The 18,522-nt window shown below is 32.6% G+C and overlaps 3 protein-coding genes across 6 annotated transcripts in view; 2 read left to right on the top strand and 1 right to left on the bottom strand.

Annotated features, from left to right (window-relative positions):
- The window catches only part of LOC140057029 (kinesin-like protein KIF28), a 63,743-nt gene that overhangs the window by 25,134 nt on the left and 20,087 nt on the right, over positions 1-18,522 (top strand). The window lies entirely within an intron of this gene.
- LOC140057031 (uncharacterized) lies at positions 185-8,909 on the top strand. Of its 4 annotated transcripts, XM_072102568.1 has the most exons (13): positions 185-2,024; positions 2,428-2,451; positions 2,931-2,975; positions 3,093-3,140; positions 3,699-3,809; positions 5,950-5,997; positions 6,323-6,355; positions 6,507-6,527; positions 6,627-7,087; positions 7,266-7,334; positions 7,483-7,666; positions 7,897-7,999; positions 8,206-8,909. In XM_072102568.1, the coding sequence occupies exons 7-13, from the start codon at positions 6,352-6,354 to the stop codon at positions 8,402-8,404; spliced, it is 1,041 nt and encodes a 346-aa protein (XP_071958669.1). In that variant the 5' UTR covers positions 185-2,024; positions 2,428-2,451; positions 2,931-2,975; positions 3,093-3,140; positions 3,699-3,809; positions 5,950-5,997; positions 6,323-6,351; the 3' UTR covers positions 8,405-8,909. The 4 variants fall into 4 exon arrangements, with proteins under 4 accessions (XP_071958669.1, XP_071958671.1, XP_071958668.1 ...); XM_072102570.1 differs by lacking the exon at positions 3,699-3,809 and having other exon boundaries at positions 2,940-2,975; XM_072102567.1 differs by lacking the exon at positions 3,699-3,809.
- Positions 11,528-17,107, bottom strand: LOC140057030 (uncharacterized). The gene is made up of 5 exons (XM_072102566.1): positions 16,142-17,107; positions 15,584-15,803; positions 15,355-15,467; positions 12,212-12,468; positions 11,528-12,104 (listed from the first exon to the last, which is right to left on the bottom strand). Exons 1-5 carry the CDS (start codon positions 16,575-16,577, stop codon positions 11,838-11,840), a joined length of 1,293 nt encoding a protein of 430 aa, XP_071958667.1. The 5' UTR covers positions 16,578-17,107; the 3' UTR covers positions 11,528-11,837.

Raw genomic sequence — 18,522 nt, 5'->3', positions numbered from 1 at the left:
TGCTACTAAGGTTTTTTTCTTCACAAATCTATAAGTTTAAAATGAAATGGAAAAAATGTAGTAATGACATCATTGAGTAAAGTTTGAAAGTAGTTTGTAAATGAGAAAGTTTGTAAATTAGAAAAAAGAAAAAAAACTTATATCATCAATACTAATATAAATAAAATATATATAACTGCCCTTTGCAAAAAAACAACCTATGTTTCATATATGTTAGTATACTACATCCGTTCGTATACGTTGTATACAAAACGTTATTGTTTTATACGAGCGTATATGGGCTCATATACGGCCCATATCCGGCCGTATACCGTCTAGTATACGGCCGTATATCGTCTAGTATACGGCCGTATATCGTCTAGTATACGGCCGTATATGAGCGTATACGGGCTGTTATACGGCCGTATTTGAGCGTATACGGCCTTATATAAGGCAGCTGTCTTTGTAACGTGGGTAGCAGCAACAACGATCACCGCGTCGATCGGCTCAAACCATAAAGGGAATTTTCCATGGATTTCACAACAGTTAGGCCTCCTACATGAAAAGTAGCGATATATTTATTGACATAATAAAATTATTGATTGCGTAAGGCCTAGTTACCAATTTGACCATGGCTTCTGTTTACTCAGGCTATTTTTAGGCCTACTGTTACAGGTCGGATAATAATACTATAAAAAAACAATAAAATAGTGTGTATGCGCGGCCTTCGGTAAATGTCGCGTATTTGACTTCTTTCTTTGTAGCGTTGATACCATGCCAAGCCAAGAATGTTTGAATCTCGAGGCTCTGTTTAGTGGAGGGCTTGCGGACGATTCGGATATTTATTGTGGTTTTGTTTTTTAAATATGAATGAAGTACTATTAATAATGTTCGTATATTTTATACATAGGCTATAAAATATTATTGTTAAAAAGTATACCAAAAAAAATGTTTATAGTTTGTACAAGTCAGAAAACAGCTACTCTCGGTTTCATGGAGCTATAAACGTCACTGGTAGTAACCACAACCCGATTATTTAGTATGGAGGCTCAGAGACATTATAAATGATAGGGACATACCAACATTTAATTCACGATCACAATCAACTGATTTTATGCGTTATATGATTCACTGACTGTACAACACATTTTTATTTTAAGTAATTAAAAATGGCTACTAAATAAAGTTGAACCGTTTAAAAGAATATGACTATGAATCATGAGTATCGTACAGTAATCGTTGCAACATTCTTTGTGTTTTTTTTCTAAGCGCTTTCAACCACGCCTGCACTAAACAAAAGGTTAGGCGTGCCTCTTATATTAAACAATTGATCTAATTCCTTTTTTGTTATTACGATCAATAACGGGGCCGGGGCTGCATACGATTGGTTATATGTCAAATGTGTACATTTTTTATACATTCGTTCAGCTCAAGCAATACATGTAACACATTGACGGTGAGATATAGAAATTAGCCTAATGACGTTTCCTGGAGAAAAAAGTAAGTAAAACTTTTGGCAGGATTTTCAATTAACTTATATTTTATAAATAGGCAGAATTTGATAAATATTGCACATAATTTCTTAAAGTAGGTTTAGTTTGCATTGTTGCTTATATAATTATGTTGTTCAAGTTAAGGCATGGTGAATTAATTAGTCATTTTTTTTCTAATTATTTATTATGTCATGCGACATAGACACATATTTAGGCTATTTTATAGTCACTAGTAAATGCAGATTATTGTATTATTACACAATTCTCTGTTCTATGATCATATTAGTATTTAAGTTTGGTACAGAAATGAATTTGTATAACTTCTTACAAGTAATTATTAATATTAACTGTTAGCATACTAAAGAAATGATTGATAATAAAGATTAACTTTTTTTACAGAATGGTGTCGCGTCGAGTGGGACGATAATACCATCACAGATTTAAAACCAGAAATTGCGGAAAAATTAAAACTAAATGTTGCCGCATTTGCAGTCGGGACGCGAGTAATCTTGCCAAGCCGAGGTTGGGAAGGCGAAATTGTTAGAGTTGGAGGTATGTTGATGTAGTAGTTTTGTCCATCAATCCCATCCCGTATTCTTTTTTGTTCATGTACTTATAGCACTTATTGTGAAACTCTAAAATTGTATTATTGTATTAAGTCATATTGATATGCATACTATCTATCTTACTTTTTAATGTACTGTACACATGCTCTTTTTGTGACGTGCATGGATCACTTAATAATAACACATCCCTGATGGATGTTTCGTCATGCAGTAATTAATTCCATGACTCCTAATACAAAAAGGGTGCCAACTTTATTTCATATCACAAAACTCCAGTGGTTAAAAATGGGCTATTCGCGCATTGTGTGCCACGTTTTTTAACGGCCATCACATCTATACTAATGATAAAATCTATTATTCAATTTTCTTAATTATGTTGTTTTTTTCAGACACTAAAAAGAATCTGGACAGTGGTATGTAATATTTAATAAATTAATCATTTTTATACATAACAGAAATGATGGTAAACTTGTGATTATAAATATAAATTACCACCAGCATTACGATTATTAATATCAATTGCTGATGATGTGTGATTAAGTCTTTTTTGTTTGCTCGTCATGCTGGAATTTTTTAGAGAGGGGAGGGTGTAAAAAAAATGTCTACGTTATTGAAATCGTATTTTTCCGTGTTTAAATCTGATTTATTAAGTTTACACGAGTTATTTTTTATACAATAGATCGTCATAGATAACAAATGAAACTATGTGTCTTTGCGAGTTTTATCGATCCATTTGACATCGTGGTCTATTGCAAATAACTCTGACATTTGCAATCGAGTGACCAGCTGAATTAAAATGTTGGCTATATTGGTTGATCAAACTTTAATATATATTAAAATATATTTGTCTGTACTGTAGTATAAATAACGATGTCTTGTTTTTACAATTGAGGGTCTACAGAAACACAAGTTGCCCCGGAAGTTGCAACAACGAAAGGTATGGCATAATTAATTATTGCTCTAGTATTATTTCATACACACTAAACTGTACATAATTAATACTTATACAAACAATTTTCTTCATTTGAAACATTTTTTACAATTTACTCTTTAGGGTCTGTAGGAGGAAAATCAAAGAAGAGAAAAGACAAGAAAAATGAAGGTAAATTTATTGCTGTTTATATTTCACGCATATAATTGGCCGGAAATGACACTCCCTTAGCGCGATAGGAATCAGCAAAACAATCGTATTTTGCGTTTAATGCGAATGTCCTAATTATAATGTACCGTCAGATAGGTTAGGCCTAAGCGATGCAAATATTATCATGTCATTGCGTTGTGTCCATCCAACCATGGAGGTATAATACCTCCATGATCCAACGTAGGATTTTGTAGTAATTGCGATTGTGATTAATGCATGCCGGCTATCGACCGCGGAAAAATTAATTGCAATTACGTATTTTTGTTGATATATGTATTATATTGTATTATAATATAAATACTCGCATAATGTTCTATACTTTTAAAATATATAAATTAATTTTATTGCATTTTCCTCTCAAATTGTGATAAAAATGATCACACATACACTTTATTATGTTATATATTATTATTTATACTATAAATGTAGTCGTGAAGAATCATTATTTAAAAAAAAAAAACGATTTTTATAATTTTGTCCAAAAATATTACCAGCCTACATGGTTCTTTTAACCAATAGTAAAACAGGGAGGTGAACGTCTTTAACTCACGGACTCATTTTCTTGCGGTTCAAGCGTCGATCTGGGCTGTATCAAGTTACAGGCACCAAAGCGTGTACAGTATTTACTAGGTACGCACTCTTGTTTGGCGATGCCCCTTTGTTCGAATTTCGGTCACTTTCGTTGGGTTGTTTACAAGTCTAATTAATGCCCAGTATAAAGCCTGTCGTGCGAATAGTATCGCGAATATAGAACAAAAGTTACAAAGGCTCGACGTTTAAATTGGTTTAACAAATTTATTTTTATTTACGAATACAGTTTGTCCGTGCGTTTGGTACTACGTTTGCCGGTCGCGTATATTTTTCAATTTATCCTTTGGATTTTTTAAGTTATATTTAGTCATGGCCGGTGGCGTATCCAGGATTTTGAAGTGGGGGGGGGGGGGGGGGGCGGGGCGGGAATTGCCAATTTGCCGACAAAATTGGTGTACATACACGACGTCTCTGATCAAGGATTACATATAGTCATATTGTCTTATATCCGGGGATAACGATGCAAAATTAAAACCAAACCAACATTATCTGTTAGTATGTTGTATTCATATTACAATAAAGAAAGAATTAGGAAAATCTGATTTGTAGTTTTCGAAATATAGGGTCTAAAACATCGCCGAAAATGATCGTTTTTAGCCACGAAAGAAGTAAAACAATTTGCGGCCTCAGTCGACAATTCTATTAACTACGCCATTTTTGGTTAAAATAATTACATATAATTACGTTTTTTAGTAATTTATTTTATATATCACCATTGGAAATATCAATAAAACATGTTATTAAATGCTTATAAAATATATAAAGTTGTTTACTTAACGGAATTCGGACAAATTCATTGCTCTAACTTTGTGTAGTAACGATCAGAGAGATTCATGGTACACGCGCGAGAGAAAACATTCCGCTGCGGGTGATTCGCATCCACCAATCAAATCAGCTAGAATCTTAAATCATTCAACCGTGAGCAATGCCAATCGCGAAAAAGCTCAGCTTTGATTGGCTTACGATGACATCATATCACAAAATGGTGGTTTTGTAGTTGAGCCTCACGGAATATTCTGTTCCAAAAATGAAATACATGGATATTTTTTATGATATATGTGCTTTTTCTTTAAAAATTTTGAATAATAAAGGCCTCATATCGAGAAAAAAAACCGGGTTTTTTGCACTTATAATAAATATAGACAAAAAAGCACATGGCATGTGGAACTATATAATCTCTTAGCGTAGGAAGACATACAAATCCCAGGTCATGAGAGGCTCAACTGCATGCAAAAACAAGGTTTTAGGGTAAAGGTCAAAGACTTTTGAGTAAACAATCTACCGCGTACGTACGTGCTACACATTTTTTACGTGTTTCGTTAGATGTAATGAAATTAAAAAATAGTTGATCTGAAGGGATCAATGATGATATGATATGTAAATAAACAAACACTCAAAAGAATTATGTTTACAGTTCAATTATTGTCAGAATAAATAGTTTAATTTTTTCCCCGGCACCTTTGTTTGCCGACGGCCGCGATGATGTGCCGACGGAAACGAAATCAGGGGGGGGGGGGAGGCCGCCCCCCCCCGTCCCCCTACTGGATACGCCACTGATCATGGCAATTCATTAGCGACCACTTTAGGATATTTACAGCAAGATTTTTGTATGGCTAAAATGCCCCAGCCCATTGTTGCTCACTCCGCACGCAAAGTACTCAATATTTACGTTTTAAGTCGAAAACCACTTACTAAAACGTAATTAAGTTATTAGTAATTAAGAACACAGTTGCAAAAATATAAAAGGCTATTGATGCATGCTAGAACAAAGGAAGTGAAAGGCTCACTTCCCGAGTGGAAAGTGATTATATAATAGATTATATAGAGAAAGCGCCCTAAATTAGCAATGCTGATGATTGGGAAACAGCCAAAAAACAGTAAATAAAATCTTAAAAAAGTTAAAACATTCTCAGAATATTAAAAATGGGTTTAAAATCTATTATTTAAATTAGTAGCCTTAATCTTTTAGCAATATGATAAAACCTACTGTAAATATACAATACAACAAAACATACAGTACACCTTAGCTGGATGATTTAATAGATCACTGACACCGATAGTTGGTGATTATTGAATAACATACATTATACATGTAAATAAAATACCCTGAAAGGTTAGCTAAAGTGAATCATATTTTGTTTTCCTCCATTTGATAACAATTTCTTAATTTACTCTTTAGAGTCCACAGAAGAAAAATCAAAGAAGAGAAAAGCGAAGAAAAAGGAAGGTAAGATATCAATTAATTTTAAGTAATTTACAATATCCTTTTTTTATTCTTATGGCAAACTTTTAAGTAATGCAACGCAAAATGAGGTTAGATATGCAATGTAAAATTATAGATTGTTTAAGTTGGAACAGTCAACTTGCAATTTGATGTATTTTTCTATGTTATTTTATTGTCTTAATTATGCCAAGCTAAATGAATTTATAAACCTTTCTTGAATGTTTTAAAATATTTGAATTCTTGAAAAAGACAAGCTTGTAAATAAGTAGGACAGAATACTGTAAATAAAAAATAACCAAGGTACTTCAAAATTTATCTAAAATTTCAGACAAAAACAAAGAAAAGAAGACAAAAAATATGAGTAAGTTTTATATAAATTGTATATAATATACTATGGAACAATATAATCAATATCAATTCCTCTACAGTCATGTGTCGTATGTATTTTCTACACCAAAATATTCACAAATATATTATTATAATGAATATATATTTTATTTATTTGTTTGCAGCAGTAGCATTACAAAGAAAAGGTATGTTCTGATCTTATTACTCTATTGTATTTTATGAGTAAATATATTTTAATTAATTTAAAAAAAAACTCTTCAGGCATTTTTATATGTTTATTTTAGAAAGAAGAGATGATGTTGCAGGCACTGCTTTTGCAATGTGTGGAAAGCTGTTTCAAACAAATGCCACCAAATCACAGTCACCACAAGCACAAGCATCTTCCCCTTCCCGAGAACCATCACCTTTTAGAGAAATATCACCTTCACAAGAACCCTCGCCTTCACAAGAGCCTCCACAAGAACTGTCGCCAGCACCATCAACTTCAACATCAATGTCATCTGGACGATCACCATCTCCACCTTTACCTTCATCTCCACCTTTACCTTCATCATCAAATGCACCATTACGACCAACACCATACAAACCTTTGCAGCAATCAACAAATTCTCCATTTACAACACCAGTATCCACAAATGAGCACAGCACACTTTTACGAACCGTAAAGGAACTCTGCACCCAGGTCAACTTTCTTGTGGAGGACAACAAGGTGATGAAGGAACAAATAAGTAGTTTGCATGCCAAGGTAATTTCATTCAAACTATTGACATTTTGGCCACCAAAATTTAAAGTTGTTATTTTATATGAGAACAAGTATTTTGTTACCAAAAAAAATCTCCGATTTGTATTATATTCCGATTGTATGATTAATAAAAAGATTTCAAAATATTTGAGATAGCACAGTATATGAAATTATTTTACAGATAGAAAATCGCACCCCAGGCCCTCCTCAGAAATCTCGACAGCAGAAAGAGATAGATGATTTCTTAAAAGTAAGTTTTGCACTAACTATTATCAGTATGTGTTGATTTGTAAGCCATACAATTCTATTCAGTATTTAAAAATTACTGTCATTGTGGTAATTTTGTTTTAAGAAGGTGGAATAACTTATTAACTGACAACCATATTTTAATTTTGCAGAAAATTCCGGAACACATTCAATCTGAATGCAGATCAAGCTCAACTTTTTCGAAGTGCACAAGAATTTTAGTGAACCATTTTTTCGATTCAGATGAGATGTATCGTTGCTCTTTCTCTGCCACCAAGAATCGAGATGGCCTCCAGCGCCAAGTTTTAGACCCAATCCGACTGGGTGCTATTACAGGTAATTTAAACTGTGTTATACAGGGGAGACAAATTTTACACTGTTTAAAAATGTTATCAGAATTAATTTGAATGCATTTCCCATCTCTAATATTTTTTTGTGAAAAATGTGTGTTTTTTATTAAGAATCACTTTGAAATGCAAACTGTTCCGCACACTTACTATGGGGTTTTGTTATGACATTGTGCAGTTTTTGAATGCAATTAACACATTTTGATTTATTTGGCATAGATTTTACCAGAAAGCTTTTTCCAAACACACCGAGGACAAGCATCCGTGAAGTCATTTCCAAGAAAAGGCAAGAAATGGTTAGGATTAGACAAAAATCACTAAGGTATATCGATATTTTAAATTAGTTCTGTAGATGGAATATAGTGAATCTAGGGTTTTCAATGGAAGAACAATATGTGGTTGTGTTTTATTTTAAGCCATACGTGGATAAAAATTGCAAATTCAAATCTCTTTCTGTAATTTTGTGGTTCTGAAAAGAACCTTTTGATTTGATATGACATTTTGACTTCTTCATCTTCATTTCACTAGTTTGGAACAACAGCAGCCTCGGGAAGAACCTTCGTGGCAATATAACAATCATGCTGCCGAAAACCATCAAAGGTCTAACAATGCGAACCAACCACAGCAATCATTTTATAGGACACCGCTGACTGAACAACAGCAACCATCACAGAGATCAGTCGTGTTCCCACCTACAAGCAATAGGAATAGCTATGCCTCCATCTAAATCAGTTTCCATATACACAACCTTCTTCAGGATATTTTCAACTCTTATAATGTGAAGTTCAATACTAAAAAATGAAAAAAAAAAAAAAAAAAAATCGTTATTTTGTGTTAAAATATTAACAATTTTTTTGTTATTCAACTGTTTATTGATCAAACCAAATGGAAATTGTACAATAATTTATTTACTGCAAAAACAATGAATTTCTATTCATCTAACTTGTAATTAAGTTTAAATTTGCTTAAGCACATTACAGTAGTGTAAAGAATGTGGATATTTAAACATCTTTATATTGTGCTAAAAAAACATGGAAAATATTGACATTTTTTTCCTTTCTGTTTATAGATTAAATCGAATGAAAATTGTACAATTCATGTTTGCTTTCGGTGTACTTAAATGTACATATGCATTCACTTAAACACAATAATTTATTTACTGCAAGAACAATGAATTGCTATTTATCTAACTAGTAATATTATGTTTAAATTTGCTCAATGAGTTCACATTATTGTATGGATTTGATAAAATTGATTTTACCTTTCAAATTGTATGCGTTTTGCATAATTTCCAGTGTCTTCGCATATGTTGGCTTTTACCCAAAGCGCATTGTTTCCTTCTTTATAAACATTCTCACACGTTATGGTTGCCACACGCGCAACAGCCACATTTTTACCATCGGCATCTAAAAAGTATTTAATTCTTGCGATTTTTACATCTTCTTCATCACGGAACTGGACAACATTGGCAATCCTTTTTTTTATCTTATTGCAATCTTCGGAGTAAATTGTGTCAAACTTTCTTTCCAACTTTGAATATCTTGAAACATTTTGAACTTTGCAGTTAAAGAAGGAAGTGACCATTTTTGTGTCCATAGAATCCTCATTCAGTCGTTTACTACCAACATGCTGTATAGAATCTCTATTAAAAAAAATTAAACATGCAGCGTTTTAAAGCTAATATAAAGCAGAAGGCATGAATTTCAGGTATCATTTTTTGGTACATAAATAAAAACAGTGTAACAGAACCTTGACAAAAAAAATGGTACAACAACAAAAAATTGGCAAATAAGATAAATAGAAATTAAGTGATTTAATGCTTTAAAAAGATAACATTGACAAAATGAAGGGTCAAAGTTCGAATTAACAATAGGCCCTGTGCTAAACAAAGAGCTATAGCTTTTAATACAGAAACAATGTTTACGCATTTCATGGTTTTAATTGTTATTTATTGATAACAAAAAACCAATTAGCAGCATTAGATAATTGTTTATTTTTATATTTTCATTTCATATTATTTATTTCTTTCATAACATATAATATATAAATAATACAGTACAAAGTTCATAGTTAAAGAAAAATAAGGTAGTAACAAATAATAATAAAAATATACATATAAATGAAGGGCTAGTGTTGCCCGAAAGCTCTGCTAACTTTTCTTGCGGTTTTACTTTATCGTTTTGATTTAGCTTTTCCCTTTTTTTTTGTATCTCCATTGAGATCCAACCCCTGATACCCAGAGCATTGTCATTTTTTCAGTAATTTGTCTTTGGATATAAATAAAATGTTTGAAATATTATGAAGGAGGCACAATTTCTGAAAACACTAGCCCTTCATCAGTGCAAGTTATATTATAAATCCAAAGGCAAATTACTGAAAAAATGACAATGCTGTGGGTATCAGTGGCTGGATCTCAATGGAGATACAAAAAAAAGCGAAAAGCTAAATCAAAACGATAATTAAAACAGGCAGAAATTTAGCAGAGCTATCGGGCAACACTAGCCCTTACAGTGCAAGTTATATTATATATACATTTTTAAAAATAAATCTGAAAGTATACAATTGCTGTGTAGAATCTATTTAAAAAAAATATTAAATATGCAGCGTTTTAAAGCTAAGGCAGATAAGATAAATAGAAATTAAGTCTATTAAGTGATTTAATGCTTCAACAAGATAACATTGACAAAATGAAGAGTCAAAGTTCGAATTAACAATAGGCCCTGTGCTAAACAAAGAGCTATAGCTTTTAATACAGAAACAATGTTTACACATTCATGGTTTTAATTGTTATTTATTGATAACACAAAAAAAACCAATTAGCAGCATAACTGCTGAATTACATGGTTATTACAGGAATTACTGTAAGTGATAATGTAAAAAAAAGTTACTCACATTGTTTTTTCTCCAGTCATTTTCCCAATGAGCTGTTTAACTCTAGGACTTCTGGATTCAGTTGCCAGTGTTTTAACTCGTTGTAAATATTTGTAATTGTTTACAACCTACAAAAATATGATAAAATGATTTTTAAATTAGACAATTGTTTATTTTTATATTTTCATTTCATAATATTTATTTCCTTCATAATATATAAATACAGCACAATGTTCATAGTTAAAGAAAAATGAGGTAGTAACAAATAATAATAAAAATATATATATAAATAAAATGAATGAAATATTATGAAGGAGGCACAATTTCTGAAAAGTGAAAGCTTAGTTATTTCAAAGGCAAATTATCGAACAAATTTCAATGCTGTGGCTGGATCTCAATGGAGATAAAAAATAAATATCCATTAAAATTAGCTAAGCTTTTGGCCAACACTAGCCCTTCATCAGTGCAAGTTATATTATATATACATTTTAAAAAAATAAATCTGAAACAATTGCTTTACCTGCATCCCACAATGTCGAGTGCCACGTACAAATTTGGCCATCTGTCCGCAATTGCTTTCAAATGCAAAACACCCAAATGCCCACAAAGGGCCTGCATTTCTTACGCAATCCACAAGATGCATACAGGTGTTGTGCAAATTTATGGTACAATTTTCTTTACCTGCAAAAACAAAAGAGGCATATTGATCTATTACTACATGTTTCTAACATCAGTATTGATGTGAGAAATATTGTTTTTATTAAATTTAAAACCATACAATGATGTGAAAAGTTGTTAAACATTACTAAATAGGACTGTTTTTTGTTTGTTTTAATAACACTAGATAGTTTCTTCAATTCTCTTAAAAATACTTACCGTACAGGTCAGTGAACAAGTAATAAAACTTTTGTAAGTTGGTCTCTGCCACTGCCAATTCATTTTGGGTAATTTCTTCTTGCATTAAAATATAAATTGAAGATGAAAGCAAACAAAAATGGACATAATACTCTTCTGGCAAGATACCCTTAAAAACGGCACATCCATAATATATGAGGAAGGCACGAAATTCAGCCGCTGAAAATATAATCAATTAATATCGTTATACATCAAAATTAATAAAAAACAATACAGTACACATAATATATACTTTCTTATTTTCGTGTTCCTTAAACCCAACACAGGAACAGCTTTAGCTTATCCCTTGAAAAAATAGAAGAGTTTTTTTTTTTTTAGTTTACACAAGATTAAAAACTGCAATATGTATAATAAAATAAAGTCAATAGTTCGGCCTAACCTTTGATATCTGCAAAATTTTCTCCAATCGACCTTGGTGTTCTAGTAATACAGTCAGTAGGTTTGATTGCACACAAACGCGCATCCAGCTCGGTCATCTGATCACCAATGTAGCACGGTTTGCTGCGATCAAATAACAACACTTTTAGCATGCTCTTCATCAAGCCAGAACAAACACCATGAAGGTAATCGACTACAATGTCTGTAGCTGGGTCGATATATGTTATCTTGGATAGCATAGTATATCCCTTTATTCCTTTGACCTAGGAAATAAAATAAAAATAAAGGTAAATTTAATTGTTTAAATAACTGCCAAAAAACAAACCCTACCTAAACTACTTTTCTATAAAAAAACTATTGGTCTACTTACACAGTCTTTAGTTTGCATGGCTTCTTTTGCCTGCTCCATCATGTCATTGGCAGTACGCAGTTTGGGTTTGGCAGGAATCCATGGATATACAGATACGCTTCCCTTTCCTTTAGGTACGCGGACAGAAGACACTTCACACATTCCACAGCCATGTTTGCCATTAAACTGTTGCATGTTTTTGGTCAAACACATGGCCAACAAATCCATGGTCCCTACATGGAATAAAACCTTAACTTCACGTCCACCGATGCTTATTCCTATTTAAAATAAACAATTGACAATATAAAATATCTATAACATAAAACACAAAATAAAACAGTAGATTCAAGATGACGTTTTTAAGAATCTGATGGCAGCATTACTAAACTTTTATCATTTTGGTTAAACTTATGACTAATGGGAGTCTATAGGTACATGTATGTGTCAGTCACTCATTTGAAATATTTTAAAACAAAGGAGAATAATACAAAAATTAATCATAAACTATTACTATTGAGATAATTAAGCTATATTATTGATCATGTGGGAAATCATGTTAATATCTAAAACTGATTAATAAAAATATTAAATAATACGGGGAAGCCATGATTCAACATTTTGATCTTTATTTTTTGAGCATCATTAGGAATGAACAATAATTCCAAAGGCAGACAACAATTATAACTACAGTACTATGCATAAGTACAGTATATAAATGAGATATAAACAATTAGCCATACAAAGTGTTACAAAGAAAATCAAGACAAAGGCAGCAGACATAATTAAAAAGGCAAATAAACAATTTTAGCTGTTGTAATCACTCTCAAACCACAATTCAATGGTTTATTTTGAGTAATAAAGGAACCAATGAAGCGGTCAATTACAGTGTATTTTAAATGTTACGATAAATTATAATGTTTTAAATTTAACTGGCAAACTCATCAAGCAAATTGTGAAGTTTGAAAAAAATGTTTAAAATGTTAACAATTGTTTAATAAATTGTTAATTTAAAAGTTGTCATGTCATAAAATGTCATAAATTTACATAACCTAGGCCTATAGTAGGGATAACGATGTAAAATTAAAAGTTAATATTTTTCAAACAAATTATACATTGCCTGTTAGTATTTTGTATCAATATTATAATAAAGAAAGAATTATGAAAATATGACTTGTACTTTTCGAAATATAGGGTTTAAAACATCGCCGAAAATGATCGTTTTTAGCCACGAACGATATAAACAAATTGCGCCCTCAGTCGACAATTGTATGAACTAGTCATTTTTCGTAAAAATAATTATATAAAATCACGATTTTAAGTAACATATTTTATATATCAACATTGTAAAATTCAATAAAATATGATATTACTTATTTATTGTATAAAAAAGAGTGTTTATTTAACCTCGTTCGAAGAATTTCAATGCATTATTTTCCTGTGTAATTGGACAGGCCTGACACCATGTGACTTCACGGCACTCGCGAGAAAATTATTCCGCTGTGTGTTGAATGGCGTCAACCAATCAAAGGGCGAGAATCCAAAATCGTTCAACCGTGGGACTTGCGGAGCGGAGGTTTGATTGGCTTGCGATGACATCATACCATAAAATGGCGTTTTTGTAGTTGAGCCCCTCGGAATTTTTCAAAAATTATTTAAAAAATGGACTAAACGGATATTTTTTATGGTATATGGGTTGTTACTATGAAATATTCGAATCATAAAGGCCTCATATCGGGATAAAATTGTTTTTTTAGCAGTTAAAATTAATATTTTTCTTAGTAACAAGCACATGGTATGTGGAACTATATTATCTTGGTGTAGGAATAAAAAACATTTTGAGGTCATAAGAGGCTCAACTACAAAAATAAGGTTGAAATGGTAGGTCATTGAGCCTTCCGAGGGTTTCGTAGTAAACAAAAGCTATACGCGCTAGGCGATAACGATCTTTTAACCACTATATTCACATTTTTGGTTGAATGAAATGGAAATAAAAAATACTTGATCTTATAGAATAATAGGTAAATAAATATATACTCAAAAGGATATATTTATAATTTATTTATTTTCAGAACAATTACCTAATAAAAAGTGTTTACCAAAGTAAAAAAACACCGCGTCAATGACATTGCGCGCATAGTAACGTGCGCGCTGTTTAATCGTGGTAATGAAAATGGAGTCAGCTCTCGGTATCCCTACCTATAGTTTACACTGTGTTAAACCACTAAAAAGAATCAACTTCAAAATACATGCTACTATACTAAATAATCATAGATATTTGTAATTTTATACCACCTTCTTTGTTTTATGCTGTCTCTATATCTAGGCCTAGGCCTAGCTAGGTTATACTATATTAATTATTACTTTAGTTAGTTACTTGTCTAACATAGGCCTAGTCGCACTAAAACACTAGCTTACATACACCACCACTAGTGACTAGTCTAGGGCCAAAAAGAGTGTAGGCCTAGTTCAGAACGTAGAGACAAAGTAGGGCCGATGGAGGGCCTCTAGTCTAGCCTAACTATTATTATTAATGTTATCTGTTAGTCGTCTTCGTTCTAACACTTGGAGGAAGTCTACACCCCAAACCCCCACTCCGGTCATATGTTATACGATTTGACAAAATTTGCTGGAAACGATAAGCAAACCAGCAATGTAGGCGCAAGGTTTTATACTACAGTATTGCGTATTCATGTTCCGAAAAATCGGAAAGGCGAATTTGTTTGCGCTGCGCGAATCATCACCTCACCACCTCAGCTCAGCTTACACGACGCATGCCTCCTAAGAGTGGGATTTGGAAATTGGAAAATGAATACGCATGCGTATAAGCTGACGCTTTTGAGTTGCGCGAACATATAATAGTGGAAAATAGTTCATGGACCGATCTCCACGGACCGATATGCATTTCTAGGAATTTAATAGGCTTAAATAAATAACATGGTGTCCGGAAATCATCCCTACGCTACGGTGTTTAGTTCCGGCCACTAACCTAATTAATACAGTAGGCCTATAAAGTGTTAGTCCGTGGTAAACGAACACCTTTTCTGCTTTCTAATATTTTGATTATTGGAACAACACGTTACAAATACAATGTTTGACCAACACTGGCGCAAACTCGTAAATTAAGAGAAAGAAACGTAAACATTACAACAAATTATATTTCTTACCATTGTTATACAGATCGTTAATAATGGGCGTCAATGGTATCATGAACGATGGCATTTGAGGCTTACTGTCTCCAGACCATAGGCCAAACATAAGAATACGATTCTTATTGAACCTGTAACATTAAACATCAAAATAGTTAATCTAAGTTTTAAAATGCGGTTACATGAGGAACAGTGGTCCAGCGGTAAAGGGGAGAGTGAGTGAATAAAAAAGCCCACAAAAATCTACCTTCTTTTTGGTGGCAGTTCATTTATGACCGCATGAAGAGGCCAAATCGACTGCTTCGAACTTTTGGATACACTCACACCGTCAAAATGCCAAGTTAATGTTAGCAACAATGTGTCCGTTGAAGTATTTCGGCGTTTATATATTTCTCCATCATAAATGTCCCGAATTACCCCATCTTCCGATGTTTTATTGACAGACAATCCCTTTACCACGGCAGGATCTGGGTAAAAAGAAGACAAATATTAACCAAAAGCCCCACATTATATGGCAATCCTACTATATAACTATTCAATTTCACAAAGGGTGCGTGCAAACAATTGGCAATAAGTGACATGATCAAAATAAATTTTTAGAAAGTGAACGTTCGGAGTTTTGTAGGCCTAAGTATAGTACAAAAATACATATTATTAGTTCATCCTCGCTCATCAAGAATTTGCGGTTTACAATTTCAGTTTTATTTACAATTCATACTCCTTAAATTGCCCTAATACTGTATATTATACACGTGTAGTAAATATTAACGAGTATAAAGGCAAGACGAAAGAAATTCAAACTTACCTTTAAATAATTCTTCTAGTTGGCTTTTGATGTCCAATGTGATAAAATAAGATTCGTTGGTAAATGTACCCAACCTCTTGCACATAGAACAACTTGTTGCATCCATCCCATCTTCCGACAGATAGCCGCAATGACTACATATGGGATGTTTGTTAATTGTTTCTTTTTTCCCTATGTCGTAATCTTGTTTTAGGTAGTAGTACGACCTTAGATGTTTTGGAATTGTTGATTCCTTTGGCAAATGAAGTTGTATTATATCTAAAATATTAGATATATTACGTTCTGTTGCGTTGTGCTCAAGGCAATATGCCATCAGCAAACTCAGGCTGTCTACCGTGGAAATCTGTGACCCTGCGTATAAGGGTTGATTCCCATATTTCGCTTTCATAACATCAATCCACGGCCCATTCTCCTGACTATTTTCACGAGTGCTCATTTTTGTTCAGGCAAAGGTTGTTTGTGATTTGTAATAAATAATGCAATGAGTGAATGAGAGCAATGCCGTGTTTATATAATGCACATCAAAAGCCCTTTCTGATTTTGCTTGGGCATATAAACAACTGACAGTTAGATTTGCTTCAACGCGTTCTTAGACTCTAACCGCCAATGTTGATCTTCAAAGGTATTCCGAAATAAACTCTAATAATCTATTAATTTCGGAAATGATTTCGAGAAGAATACTTTGTTCTAAATGTTATGAATACCAAAGTATTCACTACTTTAGATGAAATTAGATTACAATGATGATCTTTGACATTTTTGGGGAAAATAGGTAATTAGTTGGATTATAACCATTCTTTACTCTCCAGTAACTAAAGTCAGTTGCGGGATGGTTAAATAATAATAATAATAATAATAATAATAATAATAATAATAATAATAATAATAATAATAATTTATTTCGGAACTTTACTTTTGTAACAGTGGCACACTTCACATTTTGAAGGTGCGTCCAACAAAAATATATACGGTAATAAATGAAAGCACAAGATAGACAAAAACATACTTAATCTACACATACGGTAACATGTAATAAAACTCATTCATTCCCCTCCTTCTCCTTCTCCAAATATAACAAGTACAACATGTAATTTAAATACATGATTACTCTTAATCTACAAAACCAATCACTAATCCACTGATACTCGTATTGTCATTTTTGTCAGTAAATTTCCTTTGGATAAATCAATTAAATAAACCCTAACAATACCTACCGTAAAACACATTATTATTTTGTATTATATATTATTAGAAGGCTATATTAAATCGCGTGATGATGTTTGGAGAATATAACATCATGTATAGGCCTATTATAAAAGTTGTACTGATGATACTTTAGTAGCCTCTTTTCCTTGCTTTTAACTAACGTAATTGATGAGATTGCATTAAACTGTATTCAGGGTTTTTGAATAGCATTGCAAAAGGCCATATTAAGACGAAGGGCATACTCAAAGTAAAATTGATATGGTTTTATTAGGTAAAAATCACAGGCCTACTGTGTCACTCGATTAACTCGCGCTGCTTCAACGCCCCGAAGGGTTGGGGGACAGGGCCGAAGTAAGCCTACCCTGGAAGTTTTTACATCACCGCAACGGTGTGTAACCACGCACAGTTGTTGAATAAAGACGGGCGTTGAACGCCGGTGTTGCGGTTTTGATCGAGTGGTGTAGGCCTAAATGGGGAAATCCTATCACCCCGATGTGCTTTCCGCGTGAGGTGTTGTTTTCCTTTGAACGTTTCTCTGGTGGTCAAATCATCACCGGATACACAAAGTGAAAACGTTTTTTGTGGACAAACACGTCCAAGCTGTTAAAGATCAATACAATATACAATACAAGACATACAATAACAACGTACTGTACATTGTTTTGTTTTGCTTCAATTAAATAGGTTTTTGTTAAAATGCCGTGCTGTCTGCAAGCGCGGCACAGAATTACAAAGTTTACGGTGTTTCCTCTTTTCTGCTGAAATTATTGAAATTGTTCTGCATTCTACCTTACCAGAAAGCCTAAAAGCCTGGTCAATTCTATGTATTTATATTTATTTTCAGGAAAAAATAAAAAATCTAAACAACATTCGTCATACGATAATTTATGATACATTATGTTATGCTAATTAACAAACAAATTAATAAAAAAAATACTAAACCCACCCTATTTAATGTGTGGGCCTATACAAGGCGGAAATGCAGTTATTTAAATTAAAGAAACAAACAAATAATGTTTGAATGTAGGCCTATATTAGCCACAAAGAGAATTTAACCTAACACTGTAGGACTACATTCAAAATGTAATACATTGTGTAAATTCGGTTATTATTATGTTTAAACCATAGTATAAACCAGTACTGTTTTGATCGATGTTGTGTTTATGAACCATTAC

Source organism: Antedon mediterranea, chromosome 8, assembly GCF_964355755.1.
Source record: "Antedon mediterranea chromosome 8, ecAntMedi1.1, whole genome shotgun sequence".
NCBI lineage: Eukaryota > Metazoa > Echinodermata > Crinoidea > Comatulida > Antedonidae > Antedon > Antedon mediterranea.
This window is presented reverse-complemented; position numbering and strand designations above follow the sequence as displayed.